This window comes from Acartia tonsa, chromosome 6 (genome assembly GCF_053477335.1).
Source record: "Acartia tonsa isolate MP-2025a chromosome 6, ASM5347733v1, whole genome shotgun sequence".
Classification (NCBI taxonomy): domain Eukaryota; kingdom Metazoa; phylum Arthropoda; class Copepoda; order Calanoida; family Acartiidae; genus Acartia; species Acartia tonsa.
Genome location: NC_137265.1, coordinates 27,041,655 through 27,068,094, shown reverse-complemented (window position 1 = coordinate 27,068,094; position 26,440 = coordinate 27,041,655). Strand labels below are relative to the sequence as shown.

Genomic DNA, 26,440 nt, shown 5'->3' with positions numbered 1-26,440 from the left:
TTTGTAGAGGCTCTAATAAGTATCATTTTAGATGATTGAAAACAGGAAATGTCAAATAAGACTCGTAAAAACATAAACACTCAGTAAATATGTAACTGTGCACAAATATATATGCAGTGAGCAACATGCATTAGCAATATACAGAATTTACATAAATAATATTTATATGTCAAGATGATCATTAAGTATAAAATATCACTTCTTATTTATGTATTTTTAGGTAAATAATTGTAAATTATTATTACAATCTGATTTAGAAGGTTTTTCTACAATACAATGTTGTAGAATGTAATTTAATTTTTAGTATACATTTTATGGAATGCAAATAATTTTGCACTGATGATAAGTTAATAGTTTATTTCAAACTGTTGAGAATTGAAAATTGTGGGCTTTCTGTCCTTTAGATCAAATCAAAACTTGACACAGCTGTTGGGTATTTTAGTGAGGAATGATTTTTCTTGTGCAATAATATAAATCAGAGATTGTACATGAAAGATAATTCCTATTTTTAAAATTACGAGGAACTTAAGGCCTTACATTTTCATCCCTGACAATAAAAAGAATCTTTATTACAATAATTGACAGAATGATAAATTGATAATTTAAAGGTATTGGTTTTGGTGATGGTAAAACTGTGCACCCAGTAATACTTGTTCCTGGAGATGGAGGAAGTCAGGTATCATTTATTTATTGTTCAATCTCAAAACTCAATGATAACAAGTTCACTTACTTCTTAACATACTTATCTCTTATATTAAATATTCAGGTTGAGGGTAGATTAACAAATAAAACCTCTACAGTGCATTATATATGTGAGAAAAACAGTGACTGGTTTTCTCTTTGGCTAAACTTGGAACAAATGATACCAGAGGTATTCCTTAGGACCTAATTTTAAAGAAATGCTAAATGCATTAAATCTTAAAGAACATGGCCGGAAGATCATTCTTATCATATTATCCATTTACAAAATTTAATACTAAAATAGAAAACTTTTATCTTGAATCAATTTAATATTTACCTATGTATTTTCTAAAATAGATTAACCTATATGGTGACTGAAATACGCATGCCTATTTAAAATTTTGGTACCACAATATATGTTCTGATATTTCTTTTCAGTAATTGATAAAATTATCAGGTTGTTGACTGCTGGGTAGATAATATGAAGCTTAAATATGATCCCAAAACAAGGAATTTATTTATCTAACTTGAGCAATAGAGTTTAGAAAAATTTGAGATCAACATCACTTTTTTTCTAAAATTTAGTCTTTAAAATTATTTCAATAATCTTAATATAAAGATAGGCGTTTAATTAGATAACCAAGTAATTCTACACATATTATGATCTCAAATTTATTTAAATACTTCTTGTTGATAAAGAGATATGAATAGAAGGAGCATGAATAATGAAGGTGTAGAGATTAGAATTCCAGGTTTTGGAAACACAACAACTGTAGAATGGTTGGACCCAAGCATGAGATCTTTTTCTGGTAAAGTTTTTTTTATATTTTTAAAAAACTTTAATACTAAAATTAATAAATATGTAAATAATAATTGGGGGGATAACAACCACTTCCCTCTATTTAATTGGCTACTACTTTAAGAATCTTAAATTGGTTAATAGAAATGTGACTTTTTTTCAGGATATTTTGCAAAGATTGCTGATCATCTTGTTCGGGTAAATTAATTCTTATATTCCTTTTACACTCCTTAATCTCTCTACATTTTATAGAAAATATTACATATTAAAACACAGTTTTAGCATTTTATGTAAAAGCAAAAATTGATATAGAGTTGCCCTTTCTTGCTAACTTCCTGTAGAAATTCATATATTTAACAAACCATAAAGATTTGCAGCTTCTTTTAGCCCAATTTTCTTACCCTGGGTGTAAAGATTTACAAAGGTTGATATGTATTGTAAAATACATATTCTATAATATAAAGTAGTAAGGTTTTTTTTGTATGAAGATTAAAAACTGCTGAATCGATTGGGTTCCTTATTTTAGGTAGGGTTAACACAAATCCTGTTATATTTCATTTTTAAACCTAAGTCTTGGGATGGTTTTAAGCTATTTATCTTTGTCCTTTCTGCCCAGTTAAATATAGACCCTCTAAATTCTATGGGCACATCCGTTAGTATGTACAAAAAGTGAATATTCTTTGTGAACAAAATTTTTTTCAATTTTCATTGTAGTTTATATTGTATTTTTGGGTTTTGTGTGGTTAGACATTCTGAGTCTTTAAAGTAACAATATTGTACATTTTTTGTTAAGGCTAATATGTAACATACTTTGTAAATTTATCTAATCATGATTCCACCCATAAAATGCTCTTGGAAAAAATATTTTATTTGAGAAAGATAGATGATATTAGTAATAATGACTTCTCTGTTCAAAGAGCACTTAGTTTATAATTTAATTGTTCTGTCGGTAATGCTTTAAGAATATGGATTTCTGTTCGAAAATGTTTTTGTGTATTATGAAAGATAAATTTTTTGTAAAGATCCCCTTAGCATTTTGGGATAATTATTTTTCACTAAGCTGACCCGAGAGATAAAAATCTGAAATTTCTTGTGGAGATTTGCTTGACTATTAAAATTTACTCTATATTTACAAAGATATCAAGTCTGACTATCTATGACTTATTTCAGGAGTTATGATTTCTTGGTGGGGAAAATTATAAGTTAAAAAATTAAGGAACTTAATATTTAGTTACATACAGAGCGTCTACTTTTTATAATTAGTTGCTCTACTTTTTATTAAATTAATTAACTTTTAAGGTTGGATATGAACGGGGTAAGAGTTTACATGGAGCTCCATATGATTTCAGGTTTAATTTTATACAATTAAAGGGACTCTCCTCAACAAAAATAAAAATAGTTTTTTCTAAATATAACCTTAAACTATTGTTCCCTGTTCAATTTTAGGTATATTTTATATTTATAGCTTTGCGATCGAAGCACTTTGGAAATTTTAACCTCCAATAATTAGATCCTCTAGCCCCTTTATTTTTGCTTCTTTAGTGATGGCTTTTGGTGTTTTGCTTCTATTTTGCTGTGTGTGTGCATCGCGGTACATCGCTTAACAAAACATGCTCTCCTCCCAGGGGCGTCCAAAACAATGGATATTCTATAACTGCAAAAAACTTAACAGCATATTTTAATAATTAACTCTATAGTTTATCAGTTTTAAGCAGCCATTTTTATAATATACATACAATTATAAATCATTAAGGAAAGCAGCAAATGAATTGAGTGAATACTTTGTTGAAGTAAAGAAGTTGATTGAAGAAACCTATTTGAGCAATGATAATGCAACTGTTATTATTCTTACGCATAGTATGGGCTCACCTATGATGCTTTATTTCTTGAATAACCAGGTAAAGGCCAAAAATGAAAAATGTTTTTTTTTTATATTCATCAGGATGTCTGTCAAAAGAGGATTCTATTACACCCCTCCTAGGAATAAGAAAAAAAACATTTATTCATTGTTTGTAATTCTAGAAACTTTGATGTAATAATAATATTTGTATTTGTTCAGAGCTCAGCCTGGAAGGAAAAATATGTGCGGTCTCTGGTGACACTTGCTGCACCCTGGGGAGGAACTGTCAGAGCTCTTAAGGTACTCTACAAAGTCATAAATAAGTATTTCAACAAATTCAATTTTAAAAAGGACACCATGAAATTTGAAATTATTTTGGTCGATTTAGGTTTTACAAAAAGCAAACAAAACTTTTTTATATGGTAAAAGTTTGGTTAGGTTGTATTGGGTACAGGGTAGCGTCGGAGGATTAGGCATATCAAGAAAAGAAAACCGTATACTCTTATTGCAATAGGTGTTTGCAGTTGGAGACAATCTTGGTGCTTGGCTTCTCAGGTATGATGCAAAAACAATTTTGTAATGATAAGCAACAAGGGCTTACATTTTTCATATAACAAGAATGACAACATCCACAAAAGCGAAACTCTGAAACGGTATGACAGGCGAACATTAACTCTTGTAAAGTGTCAAAACTGAATCTACAAACTTTTTAGCATCTGCAGCCCATATTTCTCAATAAAATAATAAAAGATGCATATGTACTTGTTCTCTATAAATTTTCACATCAGAGGATATCAAATTATTTTTTTTACATCTTGCTTGAGAAACTGGATATTGCTAAATATTTCTTAGTTTTTTATTAGTATATTACTTTTTTTCAACCAATTAAAAAACAAATAAGAAAGAAGTTTACAATTGATACATTTATTATTGCAATAAAAAATGTTAGTTTACATATAAAAAATTACTTTTTAAAATTTTATTTGATGCATTTTTCTTATAACCATTTACCTACAAACCTTATATTATCCCCTACTTCTTAATATGACCTGGAATGAACCCCTCCCCAATTTATGCCTACAACCGGAAGGATTAGCACTACTTTGACCCATTAAATTCACGCCCTCTCATTCAAATTACTTAAAGACACATAAAAATCATGTAAATTGTTAAATGTTAAATAAAAGTTTTAGCTGTATTTTTTGTTTGTTTTTTAACTACTTTTAATAAAATAAAAAGTGTTTGATTTCTGTTTATGTAAACTTTTAATCTGATACTATGTTTTATAGGATTTCCTTGTGTAAGGGTGTTTTTGCAATTTGCACTATTCTAAAATGCTTTTAAGAACAAGTGAAAAAAGTACTTTCAGCATGAAATAAATTTCTTGGATACATCTTTATATAAGTTTTATAAAAAGTATTGAAATTGTGAAGAAAACACGTCATTTCACTTTTAAAAAGCATTTTTCTTGAAAAGTTACTTTTTCCTCAGCAACTTTTTCAAAACTTTAGCTCTAAAAATCTCAGCTGTTATTTGATGTATAAAAAATATTTTTATATCTACTTATGTGGAAATCTATAGAGAACAAGGACTTATACATTTTTTAATAATTCATTGAGAAATATGGGCTGCAGAATCAGATGCTAAAAAAATACTTTTTTGAGGGTCAATCTGTATAGAAGGTTGACAAGGATTAGATGTGACTAATCGAAATATATTCCTACTACTGAGCTGTGCGTTTTTCCTTGGATTGTCTCTTTTTAAAACCAGTGCCGTTATTCCATACAAAATATAAATTTACAAGTTTTGACAAAATTATACGTAAATTTGTTGCAAAACTTCTTAAATACAGAATACTGTTTAAGGACATACTGGCATTTTTAAGACTTAGTTATAGAGATGCTTCGCTTATAATATTGTACCTTATTTTAATCAGTACTCGGAAAATCAAATCAATTGGATAATTATATCACATAAAAAACTGTTTTTAAAAAGTTAAAAAATGAACTTGTTATAGAAAAGCTTCGCTTTTAAAAACAGATTGGGCATAAATTCCAAAATGCTATAGAAATCCATCGCACCCTAGTTAAAATATTTAAGATTATTAGACTTATTTAGCTATTATAAATCTTCCATTTTAAATATTAACTATTTCTTAATGTTGTCAGTGAGAAGAAGTTAATGTGGGAACAAAGAAGTAGCCCAAGTTTAGCTTGGTTGATGCCTCAGGTATTTTTTAAATAAGATTTTAAACATTCATATTAGCGAAGATTACGACAATAAAAATAGGTACTGGCCACTAGTTTACAAGTTTTTAATTTCTAAATAATGTACTTAAAAGTATAAAATGGAAGGCAGAATTTTTTTGCTTATATTTATATAGTATCTTTTCCATAAAATTTTTAGAACCTACAAATTTAACAATGCATAACATTTCATTAGATTGTCCCTCTCTGCCTCTTGTACTGATGTTGTCTCGTCATGACATATGACCTAAAGACTCAAATATTCGCTTTTCAATAAATAGATAATGAAATTTATTTGGTATATAGGAAAAATGATAGAAAAAAGTTAAGATGATATACATAGAATATGCATCATTGTATACATGAAAATTTAATAAGTATAGTGACACAAAACATGTGAAGACTAATTTTTTTCTATAAGGAAACATTTTGGGAAGAAGATGAAGTTTTTGTCGTAACAACAGAAAGAAATTACACAATTAGGAATTAAGCTTTAATTGTGAAAGCCAAATTATTTTCCTAAACACACTAGATTTTTTTGTTTCTACTTGTATAATATTAATATTGCGTTATTGAATAAAATACTATTGTTTTATGAGAAAAAGAGACATTATTGGTTGAAAAGTGCATAAATAATGGAATACTTTATAAACTATGTTTCCTATATTTTTTACAACTTTTCCCAAAACCTCAATGTATGTGCGACGTAAAAGAGGAATATTATTTATCGGTGCATATTTTTAAAAGGGAAATATAATAATTTTAAGAGATAAAAATAATCTTTTCACCATTTTAAATGTGTAAATTATCTTTCTTGCCAGATTATAATAGTTTGCGGATGAAAGTGCAGAATATATCGTCCTTGTTCTCTATCTCTCACTTATTTGTTAAAAATATACAATAAAAAAGTAAAGTAACAAAGTTATATTAAAAGATAGAAAGGTCACTTTCTTCGAAGGTGGTGTGTCCTTTTTTAAAAGTTTCAGACAATTTTTTCAAGTTTCATGAAATATCATCAAAAATATTTTCTTTCACAAAGTAGAATAAAAAGTTTGTTTAACATATATGTAAACAATACTATTCATTTTTAGTGTATATTTCCTACCAATTTTCTCTATTTCACTTTCTTTATATTGAAAATAATATTTTATTCATATTATACCACTCTCAGCGTTCCAGCCAGCTTTTACTCGGAAAATTTATATTTTATAGACATAAAGAATGTGAAAGAATCAAATTATTTTTATAGTGATTCATAATGTTCTTAAAGCATTCAATTTTAGAAATTACAGTACATTTAAAGCTTAAATTTCAAGCGATTATGAAGACTTCTTTAATGATTTGAATGTAAGTATAAAGTATTTATTAAATACTATTCTAAAGTCAAGGTGACAATAATGCAATATTTATTGTGTAGGAACCGAATGCATGGTTGATGAGACAGGATACTGTCAACTTGTTAAAGGGACTACCAGCTCCAAATGTTGAGGTTAATTTGATAATTTTCTCTTGATATACTAAATACAAAGAAAAGCCTATCAAGAGCAGAAAACACAAATTTTCAATTGAAATTGTAAACTATCAAGATTTTTTAATAACTAATACAAAATTTATGTAAGGTTTTCTGTTTGCATGGTAGTGGCGTTGATACAACAGAAGCTTTGGTCTATAAAAAGGTTTAACTTTTTTAGAAATGCATCATCTCTTTACCTCTCCTTACTTTAGATTTACTGTAATTTCCTTCAACTGAAAAAGGAGCGCATGCAAACCTTGGAAAGATAAAACTAATTTAATTTTCATAGTAGCTGCATGTAGCAAAATAGGGATAGATGTTACTGCTTTTACTATGCCATAAGCTGTGACATCTATCCCCATTTTTCTGAGGCACAGAACACAGCTACATTTTTATATCCATTATTTATTCTTAAACTAGGGAGAGTTTCCTGGGGCAGACCCATCTAAGATTTTGAAAGGTAATGGTGATGGAACTGTTAACTACCGAAGTCTTATTGGTTGTACCAGATGGGCGGAGCAACAGGTTCAGCGATAAATTTTGAATAATTTGAAAATGACAAAATATGTTTTATCACAAATTAAAGTCAGACAGCGATAAGGAAAAGTGTAGTATAAGACGTAACACGACCACTTATTAATAGAAAGGTAAAAGATTTGAAGCTCGTCTAAACTAAGTCATCAAACATGTCTGATATAATTTAGTCTCAGCCTGTGACCCACCATGAGTTCCCTGGAATAGACCACCTACAAATTCTACGCGAAGATGAACCTGCCAAATTTGTTGCAAATCTGATTAATCATTTAAATATTCAAATGGTAATGCTTTGTTTTAAAAACTAAAGACCTCTAAGTGCACTTAGTTTAATATCTGCCCACAACTTAAAATTTTTAGAATAAAAAAAATTTAGGGGGAAATGGTGATTTCTCTTGGGAGAGTAAAGGTACCTTCTTCAAAATAATTATAAATATTCCATTGACCTAAACAATCTTTACTGCAAAGGAAAACCCAGGGGTCGGCAGCCGCGCATAAGCCTCAGTTTTAAACCCTCTTCTGAGCAAAAAATGAAATTTCAAAAAGAAATGATTGTCTTCTAAAATGCAGGTTTAGACATCCAGCTAAATTTAAGAGTGATAAGATGTCGATTTTACTGAGGCTTACATGCGGCTTACGCGCGGCTGCCGATCCCTGGGAAAATCAAATCAATTGAGCCAGTTGCGATTACTTACTAGACGGTAAAAATATTTATTACTTTTATATAAGAATAATAAAATACAGGGTGCGGCACATAAATCCGGACTTTTTTTAAACGGCCATTGCATCAAAACTACTTGACCAATCAGGACGTTTGACCCCACTATAAAAAGCATAGATAATGACCTTTTAGCACAAAAAAATCTTTGGACGAAGATGGACGTGTATTACGAGCTGGCCGCGCATATGTTCAACAAGGCAGATTCGAAATGCGCAGGTGGTTTAATCTTGATTCTCGACTAGGGCCCACTAAATCTGACCTCAGCCCATCTGTAGGTGAGATATGCATATGAAACTTGCTGGAGATACTGTTAGATACATAAGTAAGACACTAGAAAAGACTAGAGCTCGCTATCTGAAAGGGCTTGGCCGTAGTACTCCAGCAAAGTGAAACATGTCAGATTTTAAGATGTCAAAAACGTCAAAAATCGTGAAAAATTGTAAATATTTCTCGGTTTTCGATTTCAGGGACCCATATGGAACTTTAAAACTCATTTTCGACTATAAATTGCGCTGACAACCCTAGCTAAATCGTAATGCCATTTCCAAAAAGGTAAAAAACGTCGTTATATCTCAACTGTGGTCCAAATGAGAGCCTCCGTGTCTAAGGGTAGCTTGAAAGTTGTGTTAATTTGGACCCTGCGGTTACTCACGTTTCTAAGAAAATGTGGCCTCCCAGCAGCCTGATCTTAATTCAATGGACTTTTGGGCCTACAGCTACTTTGAAGCATGGACCAATAGACGTGCCCATATCACAAAGACCTCTCTCATTGCCACTATCAAGGAGAACTTCACCAGCTTGGACAGGTACATTTTGACCTGGGCCTGCCGGCGGTTGAGGAGGCGGATAGAGGCGGCGAATGAGACTGGCGGCCATTTTTTTAAATAATCTTATAGTCAAATACCTATTCTACCTCTCAGTTTTTAAAATTCAATAAAATCTTTAACATTGACGATTTTATGTTCATTTGTTTAAAAATTAGAAAAAGTCCGGATTTATGTGCCGCACCCTGTATTAGAAACTTTGAAAATCAGGTACACCGACTTTGGGAAAATTGTCCGACGTATTTTTAAATTTCACCTGTGGACAAAGTTATTTAAGAAAGAAATTTCGGTTTTGAATTTCGTCCCTGTGTGTTTTATCGCCATATTGGATTTGATTTTTACATTGTTTCACTGTTAGTACAGTGAAGAAATTTATTTAAATTTTGAAGGTTGAAAAATGAAAATTATTTTAAAACGTTTTATTTAAGAGATGTCGCATTAGGAGGTTTGTCGCATTAGGGGATCTTGGACAAAGTAGCTTTGGACAAAGTAGCTTCAGGACAAAGTAGCTTCAGGACAAAGTAGCTTCAGGACATTTACTTAAGAAAAGTAGCTTCTAAAGAAAAATTATTCTCCAATAGTAATAAAGGTCATGGCCGCAGCGCTCGGCCCCCTGGCCTGCCTAGCCGCGGGCGCTCGGCCCCCTAGCCTATAACCTAACCTAACCTAATCTATGGTAGCCTCAGGACATTTATTTAAGTAAAATATCCTCAACTGTTAATACATAGGTGGTTTGGAATTTCGTGGATTTTACAAAAAGTGGTTGGTAGATTTTTACAATTTTAAATATTGTTTTTACAATTTTTAAAATGATGTTTTTACAAATTTTAGGTTAGGTTAGGTTAGGTTAGGTTATAGGCTAGGGGGCCGAGCGCTGCGGCCATGACCTTTATTAACAGTGGAGGCTACTTTGCCCGATGCTACTTTGTCCAAAGCTACTTTGTCCTGAAGCTACTTTGTCCTGAAGCTACTTTGTCCTGAAGCTACTTTGTCCGAAGCTACTTTGTCCGAAGCTACTTTGTCCAAGATCCGCATTAGGACATTTGTCCTTTAGGAGGTTTGTCGCATTAGGACGTTTACCGGTGTATCGAAAATCATAATCATAAAAGAAAGTCCAAAACTAAATTTCAAAAGGTTTAATTGTCTTTATTTCTATTAACTTGCAGCAAGAAGAAAGGAAGAATGAAACTGAAAGTTTATTTACAGTGGAAGGAAGCAATCTTAGAAAAATGAAGTACAGAGTTCCTGATGCAACAAATCATTCAGATTTCATAGATTTTCATTTTTTGGATGATTAGATATATATACAAGGATGACAACATCCATAAGTAGCGAAGCACAAAAAATCGTAGATGGGAATACGTACAAGTAGATTTAAAAGGTTTTTACTAAAATCAAGAATAGATTTATTGGATAAAATAAACATGAAACCTTGTTTTATTTTGTATGATGACGATGGTCAAAGTAAATTATGTTAAAGATGTTCATAACAATGAGAAAAATCATTTTGATACTGATATCCCAAAAAAGTTTGAAAATTGGATCAAAATAAACAAAGATATGGGGAAATATGTAAAACATATAAAATAGCCAAAAACCTGATAAAAGGCAGTCTGGCCGCCATGGTTGTTTCTTAAAATGACAAAAAAAATTAATTTTTAAATCCTTAACTTAAAAAATTTAGAAAATCAGACCATATACACTGAAGATATGGAGAAAAGTGTTAAATATATAAAAATAGCCTAAAACCTGCCAAAAAGTCAGTCTGGCCATCATGGTTATTTTCTTTAAAAGACGGGAAATTTAATTTTGATATCTATAACTGAAAAAAGTTTGAAAATCGGACTATAAACACTGAAGATATGGAGAAAAATGTTAAGAATATAAAAAAACAGCCTAAAACCTGCTAAAAGGCAGTCTGGGCATCATGGTTGTTTTCTTTAAAAGACGGGAATTAAATTTTGATATCTATAACTGAAAAAATTTTGAAAATCGGACCATAAACACTGAAGATATGGAGGAAAATGTGAAAATATAAAAATAGCCTAAAACCTGCTAAAATGGCAGTCTGGCCTTCTTGGTAGTTTCTTTAAACGACGGGAAATTTAATTTTGATGTCTGTAACTGAAAAAATTTTGAAAATCGGACCAGAAACACTGAAGATATGGAGAAAAATGTGAAAAATATAAAAATAGCCTAAAACCTGCTAAAAGGCAGTCTGGGCATCATGGTTGTTTTCTTTAAAAGACGGGAATTAAATTTTAATATCTATAACTGAAAAAATTTTGAAAATCGGACCATAAACACTGAAGATATGGAGGAAAATGTGAAAATATAAAAATAGCCTAAAACCTGCTAAAATGGCAGTCTGGCCTTCTTGGTAGTTTCTTTAAACGACGGGAAATTTAATTTTGATGTCTGTAACTGAAAAAATTTTGAAAATCGGACCAGAAACACTGAAGATATGGAGAAAAATGTGAAAAATATAAAAATAGCCTAAAACCTGCTAAAAATCGGTCCGACCGCCAATGATGTTTTATAGTCAATTGTGCTCCTTAATGATGGGAATGTTGTCAAAAAATTTCAGAATTCTATCTTTTATAGGAGCTGAGTAAATCCCATTTCCCCCATAGCGTTACGGACTGACGGACTGACTGACTGACGGACTGACTGACGGACGGACAAAGTGAATTATAGAGTAGCTTCTTTACTAATAATATATATGTATAGTTATTCTAATTATTTTTATCCTATATAACCATCGATAATCAATATGTATGTATATTACGATAAGAAAATATGTTCTTTGCGAGCAAAATAAATTGAAAGAAATATTTTTTCTACAGCTTATTTCCCTGTCCAAAATAAAGTGTAGTTATTATATGACCAAGACCATAAAGTGTAAATGTGTAGTTATTATATGAGCATTGGTTTATATGTGTAGTTATTATATAACCATGTGTATTAAGAGATATAAGTTTTCCGGAATTGTAATGTAGGGAGTAGATTTGAAATCTGCATCAAATTTTAAGAATTTTTTATAAAATTCGTTTTTTGTATAATTCTTTATCTAAAAGCGGAAATACAAATTAAGTTAATTAATTTTGGCATCCGTGATTGGTGGATTTAAAAAATCTGAGCTCTGTTTGGATGTCGTACATCATTCAACCAATTAGAGCGCAGGTAGTTTAAAATCCACCTATCCTATTTGTCAAAATTAATTAACTTAAAATGTATTTTCGCTTTTAGATAAAGAATTTTATAAAAAATCCTTAAAATTGGATGCAGATTTCAAATCTACTCCCTACATTAAAATTCCGGAAAACTTATATCTCTTAATGTGTATGGCATACTTATCAATAATGGCTATAGTATGTATAAGCCATTATTTTTGACAAGTTCTATGGATTTTTTAAATGGAATATCAATTGAAATAGTCTTACTTGTTTCTCGTCATCGTTTTCATGTTCAGTCCTCTTTTCTAATAATGCCAAAGCTTTTTTAGAATTTTCAGCAAACTCCATCAATCCCTTAGATGAGTATTATTTTAATTATCATAATTCATTTTTCAAACACGCAAATATGTAAAACTTTGTTTCCCATTTTCTTTATCTTTATCTGTATGTTTATTCATTTTCATGTTCTTTCAATGGTTCTTTTTATATTATGGATTCTTATTAAGTTTTTAGGGAAGATATATCAAGATTACCCACAAAATTCATACAGTTACATTTTTAAAGTAAGGTACTGTTTATGTTAGGTACTGGGTTGGTTAATATTAAGTAAATTATAGTTGGGAATAAGGGAAGCGCATTAGATTGGGAATTATTCAGCAAGTCAAGCTCATACTTAAAAAATTCTTTTTCTTTTTATAATTTTTTCTTATCCATAGAAAAGAAATCAGTATTTTTTCTCTCATAAAAATGACATTTAACTATAATCCTGGTGAATTTTATTATCTTAGAATTAAGTTTTACCTTACTCATGTAGTAAGGTCTGTCAATGCCGTCATTTCTATTACAATCCTCACAAAAACACAAGAAAATTGTATCTTAATAAAATCATAACAACTTAATGTACTATTAAAAAAATGCAAGGTAAAAAATTGTAAAATAAAAACACAAGAGCAGCAAGTTAGCAGCAAATTCCATGTTTTAATATGCGCAATGGTCAGTGAAACAGTAAGAGACAAATAGATCTATAACTTTCCTATCATCTGTAATTTCCTATTAATACTAGAGATTCTAATGGATATGCCCAAGTCATAGAGTAACCTAACCTTAGTTATAATGTAGGTGCTCTACTAAAACATTTTACCTATAGTTATAGAATAGACAGAAATAAATGAATGCACAGTTATGTATGCAAAGAAAACTCCAATGATGACAGGAGCCCATGAGTGTTGAATATATTCTGTTTCAGACTTCACCTAAACATGGTAAAACTAAATACTTTGCTTCACAGGAATTATGATTCTATATATATTTACCACTATCGGCTTCGCCCCTAGCCTCTAGACTCTTTGATACTTTACCTCGATAATTTGAACTGCGATGAAAAGTGTAAGAAGAACAACAATTATTTTGCCCAAGAAAAGGACAAATGTTCCAACAGAATTTATTGCAGCAACACGCAACGCGTTTGAGGCCTAAATGGAGAAAAATATAAAATATGATATAAATTAAATAAATTTGTTTTTATTTCGTATAGTTGAGGCTTATATAGTTTCAGTTTCTATAGGTGTAGCTTCATAGCAGAAATAAATTTGCTTCCAAAATTAATTGCTCAATGATAAATAAGCATCTAAACTACATATGCTACTTTTTTATATTTAACAAAATGTTAATATTTATGCATTGCATTGTCATCATTGTTTATAATATATGTTAGGAAAAAGTGCTTGCTATCTAATACTTTTTCATTGTCACCTATTTAAAATGTATGTAAAAGCTCACCAAAAGTTGGAAAGCTTTAGTTGCAGCATGACAAAAGTTGTATCCATATATTGCTAAAATTAAAAGATATATAAAATCTATGGTGTGGCTACAAAAGACCTAAATACGCTAGACCACTCAAAGACAAAATACCTAATAGAACTAAAGACCTGAAGTGACAAAAGATGTAATTAGACAAAGGACCAAAAAGGACAGAAAACCTAACGGGACTAAAGCCTAATGAGACAAGAAAATAACAGGACATAAAATCTAATGGTACAAAAAAACCGGATCATGGAAAGAAAACAAAGTCATTCCTAAATCCCAGCCAGAAAGTAGCATCACTATCGCGCTACTATAGCGCACGATATCGTGTAGCAATCGAGCACGAGTTCTTACGATATCGCTAAATAGTCGTCCAATGCACATCGACGATATGTTACGATAAATGGTCGAAAAGGTACTTAGAGCTGCGCGATACACCTACGAAATCGCAGGTGATATCGTAAAGATCGCGCGCGATATCGTACTAAAATCGTAAATAAAAAGTTCATTAAAAATTCAATTTAACATCATGTAGTTTTCTGTAAGGAAAGGATAGGTAAATCAGTAATATTCATTCATAACATTATACACAAATTGTACTTTGCATACAGAAAGAGAGAGAAAGAGAGGGTATTTATCTTTGTATTTCCTCTGAAATTATAAGGTTGATTTTAAATCTGTTTCCACTATAATTATAATTGTGACAAAGTTAGAATTTCTTACTGAATTTATCTTATTTTAATTGCTATTTAGACATTTTTGTACACTTGCTGTGGTTTAACATGAGAATGTTTAAAAACAAATATTTTTTCAATAAAAGACAATTAACACATTATGATATTTTGTTATACCAGTTTTTAATTTATTTTGTTTGATAACAGAAAGATTTTAATTGTCTATACAAAGTAATGTGAATACCTAGTGGCCAATTTATAAACTATATTTCTCACACAATGATTTTGAAAATGTTGGTTGTGTGTCTGTTTGTAAGTGTGTGTTGACAAACATAAAATGCGAGATACATACGATAGTCACGATTTTTACTACAAATTCGAATTAATCCCTATAAAATCGCAAATTCGATTTTTGCGATAATATAGTATATATCTCCTTACGATTTTCCTTACGACGTTTCTGGCTGGGAATTAGGACAGAAGTCACCTTCCTAGGAAGGACATAAGTAGCCTTCCTTAAGTGAGAATTTGTTAGATAAAGGGCATAACTTGCCTCCCTTAACAAAGATTTTGCAAGATTGAGGACATAAGTAGCCTCCCTTCACCTCACAAAACCTAGCTTTTTGATCCTTCACATAGCAAAATCTTGCATAAAATTCTTGCAAAACATAGCAAATTCTTACAAAACATAGCAAATTCTTGCAAGACAGAAAAGCTAAGTTTTCCAAGAATTTGCTATGTTTTGCAAGAATTTGCTATGTTTTGCAAGAATTTGCTATGTTTTGTAAGAATTTGCTATGTTTTGCAAGAATTTGCTATGTGGAGGACAGAAAAGCTAAGTTTTTCAAGAATTTGGTATGTTTTGCAAGAATTTGCTATGTTTTGCAAGAATTAGCTATGTGAAGGACAGAAAAGCTAATTTTTCCAAGAATTTGCTATGTTTTGTAAGAATTTGCTATGTTTTGCAAGAATTAGCTATGTGAAGGACAGAAAAGCTAAGTTTTCCAAGAATTTGCTATATTTTGCAAGAATTTGCTATGTGAAGGACAGAAAAGCTAAGTTTTCCAAGAATTTGCTATGTTTTGCAAGAATTTGCTATGTTTTGCAAGAATTTGCTATGTTTTGCAAGAATTTGCTATGTTTTGCAAGAATTTGCTATGTTTTGCAAGAATTTGCTATGTGAAGGACAGAAAAGCTAAGTTTTCCAAGAATTTGCTATGTGTTGTAAGAATTTGCTATGTTTTGCAAGAATTAGCTATGTTTTGTAAGAATTTGCTATATTTTGCAAGAATTTGCTATGTTTTGTAAGAATTTGCTATGTTTTGCAAGAATTAGCTATGTGAAGGACAGAAAAGCTAAGTTTTCCAAGAATTTGCTATGTTTTGCAAGAATTTGCTATGTTTTGTAAGAATTTGCTAGGTTTTGCAAGAATTTGCTATGTTTTGTAAGAATTTGCTATGTGAAGGACAGAAAAGCTAAGTTTTGCAAGATGAAGGACATAAGCAGCCTTCCTAATGTAAGAATTTGTCAGACAAAGGACATAAGTCACCTCCCTTAAGTTAGATTTTGTTAGATGAAGGCTATAAGTAGCCTCCCTTAGATCAATTTCCAGTGACTTCTGTCCTAATTAGGAATGACTTTGTTTTCTTTCCATGATCCAAAAAACCTAATGTGTACCAAAAAATTATATTTATGTACAATATAATACACTAGCGGTTTCGCCCCTAGCCTCTAGGGGCTTCACCCTATGAAATAATGGGAAGTCAACCCTTCTAAATATATAAATATTCAAAAAATTATTCTTTGTTTAATTACTCTGTTGTAAAATTAAACCCAGGTTGTGCGCTGTATGCACAAAAATTTCAATTCTTAAAAATTAAACCCAGGTTGTTTGCCGTATACACAAAAATTTCAATTCGTTAAAATTAAACCTAGGTTGTTCGCATTTACAAAAATTAAAATTTGTAAAAAAAAATATTTTTTCTTTTTTTTTGGGGGGGGGGGGGTTCATGGGGGCTTTGCCCCATGTTGCAGTGGGGTTCCCCCACACCAATTACTGGTTTTTGTTTACAAACATTAAAAAAATAAAAAATTTTGGAAATGGAGATTTTTTTTTTTGGATGTCCCACCCCCCAAGAAATTAGCTTTAAACCACCAGAGGACCAGTAGGTATATTCCCAGAAGGGTAGAGCATAATTTGATCAGCAGTTACTGCGATTTTACAAAAAAAATGTAAAAAAAAAATTTTTGGGGGGTGTTTTTTTTTAGTTTTTTGGAGGGTTGGGGGTGTCCCACCCCCATGGGCGTCCAAGCTTTTTATTTTGGGGGGGGTAATTCGGTTTTGGGGGGGGGGTAAAATGGCGCGCGAAGCGCGCCACAAATTTTTTTTACCCCCCCCAAAATTTTTACCCTGGGGGTAAAATTTGCTTGGGGGGGGTAATTACCCCCCCTGAAATCTGTTGGCAGGGGTAATTGAAATTTTATCAAAAATTTAGTATTAAAAATGCGCGCGAAGCGCGCAAAAATTATTTTTGTTAGAGATTTTCTATTTTGGGGGGGGTAATTACCCCCCCAAAATCGCCCCAAAATCGGGTAATCGCCCCATTACCCCCCCCCCCCCCTTGGACGCCTATGCCCACCCCCCAATAAAATAGCCTAAAACCACCACAGGACCAGAAGGTATATTCCCTGAAGAGTAGAATCCGATCGGTTCAGTGGTTACCGAAATCTTAAGGGACGGACAGACATCAAGCTACTTTAGATTATAGATTTTTGTAAAAATTGTATATTCTAATCACCTCAAAATCATTAGAAAAATTTTCGTACCTGTTTCTATATAGGCATTTACACTCAAATATTTGATGGCTCTTTCAAAACAAGCAAGACAGCATTCAATGCAACTATTCAAAAATAAACAAGTATATTAAGATTTACATTATGAGTAAAAATTAAAATTTATGAAAAAAATTTATATTAAACAAGACTGAAACGGTTATAAAACGCAAAGGATCATCAAAAATAAAAGACAAATATATCTGTTTTCTAACAAAGTATAAATATTAGATCTTTTCATGAAAATACCCTTTTTCGAATTTCAATCTTCTGCTAACCTAAAAAGTTACTTTAGGGGCCTAGAAATATATGTACAAAATTTCAGCTCTCTATCTCTACTGGCGACCTAGCGCCAGGCATGTAAAATATCAACAGATAACGGTAGCACGGCGGTTTTAACAATATCTCAGTAATGTGCAGGTTTTCAGCTCTTCTGCATATTTCAATTTAAACACATAAGGCCAAAGATATTATATCCAAAAAATCTTTTGTCAAAGTCTACTCTAGACCTAGCGCCAGTCAGTTTTGTAAAATCATGCATTTTATACCTGTGAAAAATGAAATCGCCAGCGCTAGGTGTAGAGTAGACTTTGACAAAAGATTTTTGGGATATCATATCTCAGGCCTTATGTGTTTAAGTTGAAATATGCAGAACACCTAAATTCACCTTCCAAGCCATTCTCTAAGCATTTTATTTTTTTTTTGAAATAACGGGATTTCAAAACTGCCTTTTGAAAAGGCATAAAAAATATCTTTTTTTGTCTCTTTTTTCACTGTATATAGTTACAACTTATTAAGATATTATTTTCAGGTAAAAAAAAATTGGCGCTGCCAGCACCCAAACCGGCAAAAACAGGCAGTTAAACTTCTGAACCCCTACTTAATCCCCTGACAGACCCCCCCTCTATCTCAGCTCCTGTTACAGATAGAGACGTAAAACTTTTTTCTGGTTGTTCATGTGTATTTTTAGAGAATTACTTTTTCTAGTCATAGTGGTCAGACCGCTCCTTATCCGCTTTTTAGCGGCCAGCCGCTAAATATTAAAAAAGCTGTAGAGCGGCCAATTTTAAAGCTAGGAAAACCAAATTTTATGACGAGCAATTATTTTTCATAACAAAAAAATACTTTTTCTGACCATCGCCAAAAAATGACAAATAACGGAAACTGCCAATTTCAGCGGTAAAACGGCGGTTGGCGGCGCTAGTTTTATCTGTTTATGATCACAATAAAGACTACATACAAAAATTGGCTGGTCTAGAGCTGTTTTAGAATTCCGCTACTGGCAGCTTAAAAATGGCAAAACTACAGGTAGGAAATAAAAAATCAGTTAAAAATCGATCAAGGATACTAGCACATAAGAATCTAACTTCGTTTTCTTTCCATGATCCAGAATTTTCTATGAACAGTTAAATTTTGAAAATACATCTTGCATTTGAAAAGGAAAATAAGAAAGATAATATGTAATAGGATGGAAAAGATCATATTGATGTTTTTAATAATTATGGAGATGCGACATCCAAATTTCAAAATTCTTTGAACGTACAAACAAGACTCTTAAAGAAATGCTTCGCATCTAGTCCACTTACTTATATTCTCTATAAATTTAACACCATATAAAACTTTAATTTAAATAATGATTGACAAGCCATAGTAATTATCGCGCGCACCTCAGGCACAAGACACAATTACTCTGGTCAGCCCTTAGGCACTTTTTATGTATTTTTATGCATTTATTAGTCTATTCTTACCAATATAATACCATATATGGGTAATACTAGCCTAATCATGGTAATCTGTATTTGATTGAATATTGTTATATGCTTATATAAAACATCATATCTATTGTTAAAGTAATCATGTAACCATTATGTAATACTAAGTATACCTATAGCCATAGCTTCATTTACGTCACAAGTTTAACATACAAACACTTTATTAAACAGACAAGGACAATTTTGGCGGTAAAATGGCAGTTGGTGGCGCCAATTAATATTTTTATCTGTTTATGATCACAATAAAAGACTACAAACAAAAATTGGCTGGTCTAGAGCTGTTTTAGAATTCCGCTACTGGCAGGTTAAAAACGGCAAAACTACAGGTAGGAAATAAAAAATCAGTTAAAAATCGGTCAAGGATACTAGCACATAAGAATCTAACTTCGTTTTCTTTCCATGATCCAGAATTTTCTATGAACAGTTAAATTTTGAAAATACATCTTGCATTTGAAAAGGAAAATAAGAAAGATAATATGTAATAGGATGGAAAAGATTAAGGTCTGGAAAGGGTCAAGAGAGTTAATTGTTTAAACTAATGTAATAGATTTTAATTTAGTCAGATGCCAGACGCAGACAATTAAAAAAAAAATAACATTTAGAAATATTATCAATTTGTATACAAAGGGTTAACAACAAAATCAAAATATAAAAATCTAATTGGTAGTGCTAATGGGGCGCTTGTCCAATATTATGGCATGGAGATCGCTCTTCTATGAGTACTACTTAAATCCTACTTTTACTGCAATACACATAGACATTCTCATCGTTGGCTCGTCAGTGTAGAATGCTTTTCCTTTTATTCCCACAAGTATAATACGAATTTGGTTGAACCCATGGTAGTTCAACAAATACCCAAGCGAAGTATTATATTGCTTTAAGCTAAGAATAAATGGCTGGTTAGGATGTTCGATCTATATCATATAAGTATATTAAGCACTTAAGAAGGAAGATGGTTTTATAAAGTGTATTTACATTACAAGTGAATCAGTTAAGTATGAAATATTTACAGGATAGGAGATAATAAACATAAGTAGTGTAGGACAGAAAAGTGCCCTAAGTCCAAAGCATTCAATTGTGCATAGTGTTAGATCTCTAACATAAGACCTAGGCACAATTCATGCTAATTACTAAGGGACCTAAATTTAAACTACAATGCATGCTAAATTAACTAAGATCATTACATTTAAGCCAGGAGAACTTGATAGTTCGAGAGTCAATGAATAACTGAGATATTTTAAGAGGTGCAAGTTATAACAACAACTATTTACCTATTTAAACTTGTGACGTAAATGAAGCTATGGCTATATGTATACTTAGTATTACATAATGGTTACATGATTACTTTAACAATAGATATGATGTTTTATATAAGCATATAACAATATTCAATCACATACAGATTACCATGATTAGGCTAGTATTACCCATATATGGTATTATATTGGTAAGAATAGACTAATAAATGCATAAAAATACATAAAAAGTGCCTAAGGGCTGACCAGAGTAATTGTGTCTTGTGCCTGAGGTGCGCGCGATAATTACTATTGCTTATCCAGGGATAAGGGATCAGAAACCTGGCCATAAATTAGGTCTCGGCCTGGTTTTGAAAGGGATCATGCAACTTTTACCATTTGCCTAATTTAATGACCTTACTGGCGGACGGCTCATATTGGCTGCCGCTCTAAACCAATAGTGTTCTGTGATTTGGGCTTGTTTTGTATCAACCAATCACCAATTGGCGCCGCCAATTGGTGATTGGTTGATACAAAACAAGCCCAAATCACAGATGGCGGAAATTTTAGAAGCAGACAATTCTAGGAAAAATAATGATTTCGTCTGCTGCGAAAAAATAAATATAAATGGTGTTAGATCACATTAGTTTAATTATTAAATCTGCTTAGAGTTAAACATTAAAAAAGGGCCATATAGAAAAAACAAAAATAACGGGATTATTTTTTTGGAAAGAAGGTAGCTACGAATTTTCATTTGGTAGTTTATAAATTAGATGTTGTATTTTGAATTTTAAAAATTTAGTACGGAATTGATACAACACCTTAACCCTAATTTTTGTACAATACAACACAGTACAGATATATCATTACATTATAGTATCCAAAGAACTTGATAGAATGTTACCCAAGTGCATATTTATTTATTTATTTTGAATTTTAATTAGCAATGAAATTTTCAAATAAAATTTTTACTCATTAATAAAAATGCTAATAATACAAACTAAAATCTGTCTGAGCGAAACCCAACGATAGCTTTCTGACAGTTCAAATTACCAAAGTAAAAGATAAAAAATTTTGGGAGAGAAAAAACTTCATTTTAACAAAAGCCATTAATGTATAGGTTTATAAAAAGTTATGTTTTTTACTTTAAACTAGCTACCTGAATTTGATTCTATACTTTATCTACACACACACACACAGCTTTTTTATTAGCGTTTAGGACAAACCACTGCGTCATCCCAAAACTGGTTTATTAGGCCTAGGCTTGAAATAGGCCTGAAATAATATTTTCCTACGTTTCCCATCCCTTATCCCTGGGCTTGTCAATCATTATTTAGATCAAAGTTTTATATGGTGTTAAATTTATAGAGAATATAAGTAAGTGGACTAGATGCGAAGCATTTCTTTAAGAGTCTTGTTCGTACGTTCAAAGAATTTTGAAATTTGGATGTCACATCTCCATAATTATTAAAAACATCAATATGATCTTTTCCATCCTATTACATATTATCTTTCTTATTTTCCTTTTCAAATGCAAGATGTATTTTCAAAATTTAACTGTTCATAGAAAATTCTGGATCATGGAAAGAAAACGAAGTTAGATTCTTATGTGCTAGTATCCTTGACCGATTTTTAACTGATTTTTTATTTCCTACCTGTAGTTTTGCCATTTTTAAGCTGCCAGTAGCGGAATTCTAAAACAGCTCTAGACCAGCCAATTTTTGTATGTAGTCTTTATTGTGATCATAAACAGATAAAACTAGTGCCGCCAACCGCCGTTTTACCGCCGAAATTGGCAGTTTCCGTTATTTGTCATTTTTTGGCGATGGTCAGAAAAAGCATTTTTTTGTTATGAAAAATAATTGCTCGTCATAAAATTTGGTTTTCCTAGCTTTAAAATTGGCCGCTCTACAACTTTTTTAATATTTAGCGGCTGGCAGCTAAAAAGCTGATAAGGAGCAGTCTGACCGCTATGACTAGAAAAAGTAATTTTCTCTAAAAATACACATGAACCAACAGAAAAAAGTTTTACGTCTCTATCTGTAACAGGAGCCGAAATAGAGGGGGGTCTGTTATGGGGTTAAGTAGGGATACAGAAGTTTAACTGCCTGTTTTTGCCGGTTTGGGTGCTGGAAGCGCCAATTTTTTTTTAACTGAGAATAATATCTTAATAAGTTGTAACTATAAACAGATAAAAATATTATTTAGCGCCGCCAATCGCCTTTTACTGCCAAAATTAGCGGTTTCCGTTATTTGTCGTTTTTTGGCGATGGTCCGAAAAGGTATTTTTTTATTATAAAAAATAATAGTTTGTCATAAAATTTGGTTTTCTTAGCTTTAAAATTGGCCGCTCTACAGCTGTTTTAATATTTAGCGGCTGGCTGTTAAAAATTGGATAAGTAGCGGTCTGACCGCTATGACTAGAAAAAGTAATTCTCTAAAAAACACATGAACAACCAGAAAAAAGTTTTACGTCTCTATCTGTAACAGGAGCCGAGATAGAGGGGGGGTCTGTCAAGGGGTTAAGTAGGGGTTCAGAAGTTTAACTGCCTGTTTTTGCCGGTTTTGGTGCTGGAAGCGCCAATTTTTTTTTAACTGAGAATAATATCTTAATAAGTTGTAACTATATACAGTGAAAAAAGGGACAAAAAAAGATATTTTTTATGCCTTTTCAAAAGGTAGTTTTGAAATCCCGTTATTTCAAAAAAAAAATTAAAATGCTTAGAGAATGGCTTGGAAGGTGAATTTAGGTGTTCTGCATATTTCAACTTAAACACATAAGGCCTAAGATATGATATCCCAAAAATCTTTTGTCAAAGTCTACTCTACACCTAGCGCTGGCGATTTCATTTTTCACAGGTATAAAATGCATGATATTACAAAACTGACTGGCGCTAGGTCTAGAGTAGACTTTGACAAAAGATTTTTTGGATATAATATCTTTGGCCTTATGTGTTTAAATTGAAATATGCAGAAGAGCTGAAAACCTGCACATTACTGAGATATTGTTAAAACCGCCGTGCTACCGTTATCTGTTGATATTTTACATGCCTGGCGCTAGGTCGCCAGTAGAGATAGAGAGCTGAAATTTTGTACATATATTTCTAGGCCCCTAAAGTAACTTTTTAGGTTAGCAGAAGATTGAAATTCGAAAAAGGGTATTTTCATGAAAAGATCTAATGATAATACTGTTGTAGTTAACATATTGATAAAATCGATTAAAAGAAAATATATTAGTTAGATAGATTGTTAAATGCTTTGTTTTAGTTAAACTTACTTCAGTAGAGAGACAAATAGTTTTGAGAGTCTATTATCTCGTCCTGTCTGGCTCTAAAATTTCATTCTTATAAATCAAAGGAAGACAAAAAAAATTAGGAGTTTATTGAAAATTTCAAAATTCGTAATTATGTATAATTTAGTTACAAATTAGGCAACGGGGGTTTAAATTGGATAGTAGAATCAGAAACCATAGACTGTTTCAAAATATTTCGCTTCTAGCCTTGGAAAATCTTTAAAAACCTCTAAATATCTCACTCCCGAGTGTATTTGAAAGGAAGTGTTCCTTTAGTCCTTTGTGTCGTGCACTAAATAAAAATTCCCATACCCATTAATCCTTACTCCGAAAAATCAGCGACGACAACATTTCCTTCAGAGGTACCTCCCAGAGCGCGGCATTCATAGCGAGACGCATTGTTTTTCTCCATTGTGCATGTTTTCCTTTGTTGATCGGAGAATGCATGAGATGAATGTTTTGTGCCATGGAAAGTGTGTTTGAATGTTAGAACCCAGCTATAAGTCTGTCCTGCTTGCACGAGACGTAACCAGGTAACGATATATCACATGCGCAATGAATATAAGGCCAAACTGCAACTAAAATTCTTTTGGTAATGAAGAGCAGATTATTTCTTTTTGTTTTGTTTCATAAAAAGACCAATTGTACCTATGTAACATGTTAATTTTGATGTATTACGCTTAAGAATAATATTTGTATTCGTTTAAACCATTTATGCTTTTATTACTCTTAATTGATCTGATTACTTCATTTATATGTATTATTTTATCTAATGTATTTTAAATTTTTTTTAGATGCACAGTTTTCATCTTCTAATAAAAGATTCGTAAACTTCTGCGTTATCCATCCTCGTCAGACAGCAAAGTATTGGGTTGATTGTCTATCAGTGATTTGACTGAATGGAAAGATCTCGAGTTAATTCGCGGTGATAAACCGAGAAAACATTTTAAAGCTACTAAATTTATCCATTTTCCAAGATGTTTAGGTTTCTGATTCTTTTCATCGAGACTTATTCTATAAGCATCACAATGCCAAGGATCTCAAAAGTTAACAAGCTTTGGGTGAAATTAGTAATTTAATAATACTAAGATTACCTTAGCAATATGCTCAATAGTTTTTAGAATGATTCTTATTAGCTGTATAATAGCAATGACCAGAGATCCAAAGGCAATAGTTCCAAGATGAAAGCGAATTAATCTAAAAAAAAGTAAAGAAAAAAAATATTCAGAATTAGCTCATGCTAATAATATCTTCTGTTAAATGCAAAAACTGGTCGTCTAAATTAAATATACCTCGACTACGGCTCAATTAGGAAGCAACACTGCTGTAAATTTGGTTAAATTTTTCGGTTGCTACTTTGTTCCAAAATTGTTCAAAAAAGCTATCGAGTTCTGTTGAAATTTGTAAAGCTACCTGTAGATTGACATAAGAATTGTTTGAACACCAACTGATGATTTGTCTCTGCAAATAAGAAAGATAATCTTAATTAGAAAAATGAAAAATTTGACAAACTAAAATGGAATGATTTATGATCTGATAGTTTTCTCTTGTCCTATTTTAAAGATTTTGTTAGCATTGCAATTGCAATTATTTATTAATGTTCAACACAAAGAAAAAGAGTATGCGGGTAAATTTTCTATATAATGCACAATGCACATAAATTGTATAAACATAGAGATCGAACAAGAAAAGTAAACAATACTTTTTCTTAAGATGTACTTGATATGTATTCGATATACATGTAATTGTACAAAGTTGCTGTTCACCAAAAAATATAAGATTTAACTTACTTTGAAAAATACCAGCCTAGATAAATATTATAATACATTATGTATCTTTACTAGAAGCTTTTCTTTACTTCGATGGGGGAATAACACCACAATTAATGTATTCATGTTGTAACACTTTTATGCTACTTGATTATTTTTTGTAAATGTGATATAATATTCCTGCGACAGCTCCAGAAACAGCCATATGTTGTCCTGCAACAATAAAAGCTTCCATCCACAGTAAACCAAATAAGTGGAACCTTAACAAAAAAATGCAGGTAAGGCGTTGGCATATAAGTTAGGCGTTTACAGCTGAAATAATGTATGCAACATTTTATGATTAACATTATTGAATAAAAAATGTAAAAATTGTATTGGGAATGTCAAATGTTTTACATATGTCCAAATAGAATAATTATTATACAGGGTGTCCGTCGGAAACTGTTTTTTTTACACGCTTATTACTCCCTTAATATTTAAGCTATCTTAGTAAAATAAAAAGTTTTTGGCAGCCTACTGCTGACCATTTTATGGGATAATGATGAAAAATCCACAAAATAAACAGGAAAAAAATTACGAATTTAGACTGACTTAGCAGAAAATATTTGCTTTGTGAACTTTAGGATGAGTGAGGGGCCAAACGGCTGGTCGGTCAGACTTTCTAATTATTCTAATAGAACCGGCTTGACATGGCAAACAAAAAAATCCCATTATTGAAGAATCTGAGGT

General features: G+C 31.5%; 2 protein-coding genes across 5 annotated transcripts in view; one reads left to right on the top strand and one right to left on the bottom strand.

Moving 5' to 3' along the window:
- Positions 1 to 26,440, bottom strand: part of LOC145322248 (choline transporter-like protein 1) — a 44,627-nt gene that overhangs the window by 4,350 nt on the left and 13,837 nt on the right. For all 3 annotated transcript variants that reach the window (XM_080164113.1, XM_080164112.1, XM_080164114.1), the window contains 11 exons: positions 25,894 to 25,971; positions 25,733 to 25,750; positions 25,356 to 25,403; positions 25,037 to 25,139; positions 23,928 to 23,980; positions 17,638 to 17,711; positions 14,114 to 14,166; positions 13,693 to 13,806; positions 13,476 to 13,587; positions 13,136 to 13,209; positions 12,602 to 12,688 (listed from right to left, as the gene is read on the bottom strand). In XM_080164113.1, the coding sequence (XP_080020239.1) occupies positions 12,602 to 12,688; positions 13,136 to 13,209; positions 13,476 to 13,587; positions 13,693 to 13,806; positions 14,114 to 14,166; positions 17,638 to 17,711; positions 23,928 to 23,980; positions 25,037 to 25,139; positions 25,356 to 25,403; positions 25,733 to 25,750; positions 25,894 to 25,971 (814 nt within the window). The remainder of the gene's footprint in view (positions 1 to 12,601; positions 12,689 to 13,135; positions 13,210 to 13,475; positions 13,588 to 13,692; positions 13,807 to 14,113; positions 14,167 to 17,637; positions 17,712 to 23,927; positions 23,981 to 25,036; positions 25,140 to 25,355; positions 25,404 to 25,732; positions 25,751 to 25,893; positions 25,972 to 26,440) is intronic.
- Positions 83 to 11,994, top strand: LOC145322249 (lysosomal phospholipase A and acyltransferase-like). 2 transcript variants are annotated; one of them, XM_080164116.1, is made up of 19 exons: positions 83 to 220; positions 609 to 676; positions 767 to 871; positions 1,139 to 1,191; positions 1,393 to 1,490; positions 1,644 to 1,678; positions 2,780 to 2,829; positions 3,234 to 3,378; positions 3,540 to 3,620; positions 3,835 to 3,875; positions 5,489 to 5,549; positions 5,988 to 6,049; positions 6,883 to 6,913; positions 6,984 to 7,055; positions 7,186 to 7,242; positions 7,500 to 7,604; positions 7,784 to 7,897; positions 10,325 to 10,465; positions 11,873 to 11,994. In XM_080164116.1, the coding sequence occupies exons 1-18, from the start codon at positions 175 to 177 to the stop codon at positions 10,454 to 10,456; spliced, it is 1,356 nt and encodes a 451-aa protein (XP_080020242.1). In that variant the 5' UTR covers positions 83 to 174; the 3' UTR covers positions 10,457 to 10,465; positions 11,873 to 11,994. The 2 variants fall into 2 exon arrangements, with proteins under 2 accessions (XP_080020242.1, XP_080020241.1); XM_080164115.1 differs by having other exon boundaries at positions 10,325 to 11,994.

Excerpts from the sequence above, each read along its gene's own strand:
- LOC145322249 (XM_080164116.1), top strand. The coding sequence starts at position 175 with ATGATCATTAAGTATAAAATATCACTTCTTATTTATGTATTTTTAG. Across the intron at positions 5,550-5,987 it reads TAGCTTGGTTGATGCCTCAG|GAAACATTTTGGGAAGAAGA; the intron begins GTATTTTTTAAA and ends TTTTTCTATAAG. Across the intron at positions 6,914-6,983 it reads ACTTCTTTAATGATTTGAAT|GAACCGAATGCATGGTTGAT; the intron begins GTAAGTATAAAG and ends TTTATTGTGTAG.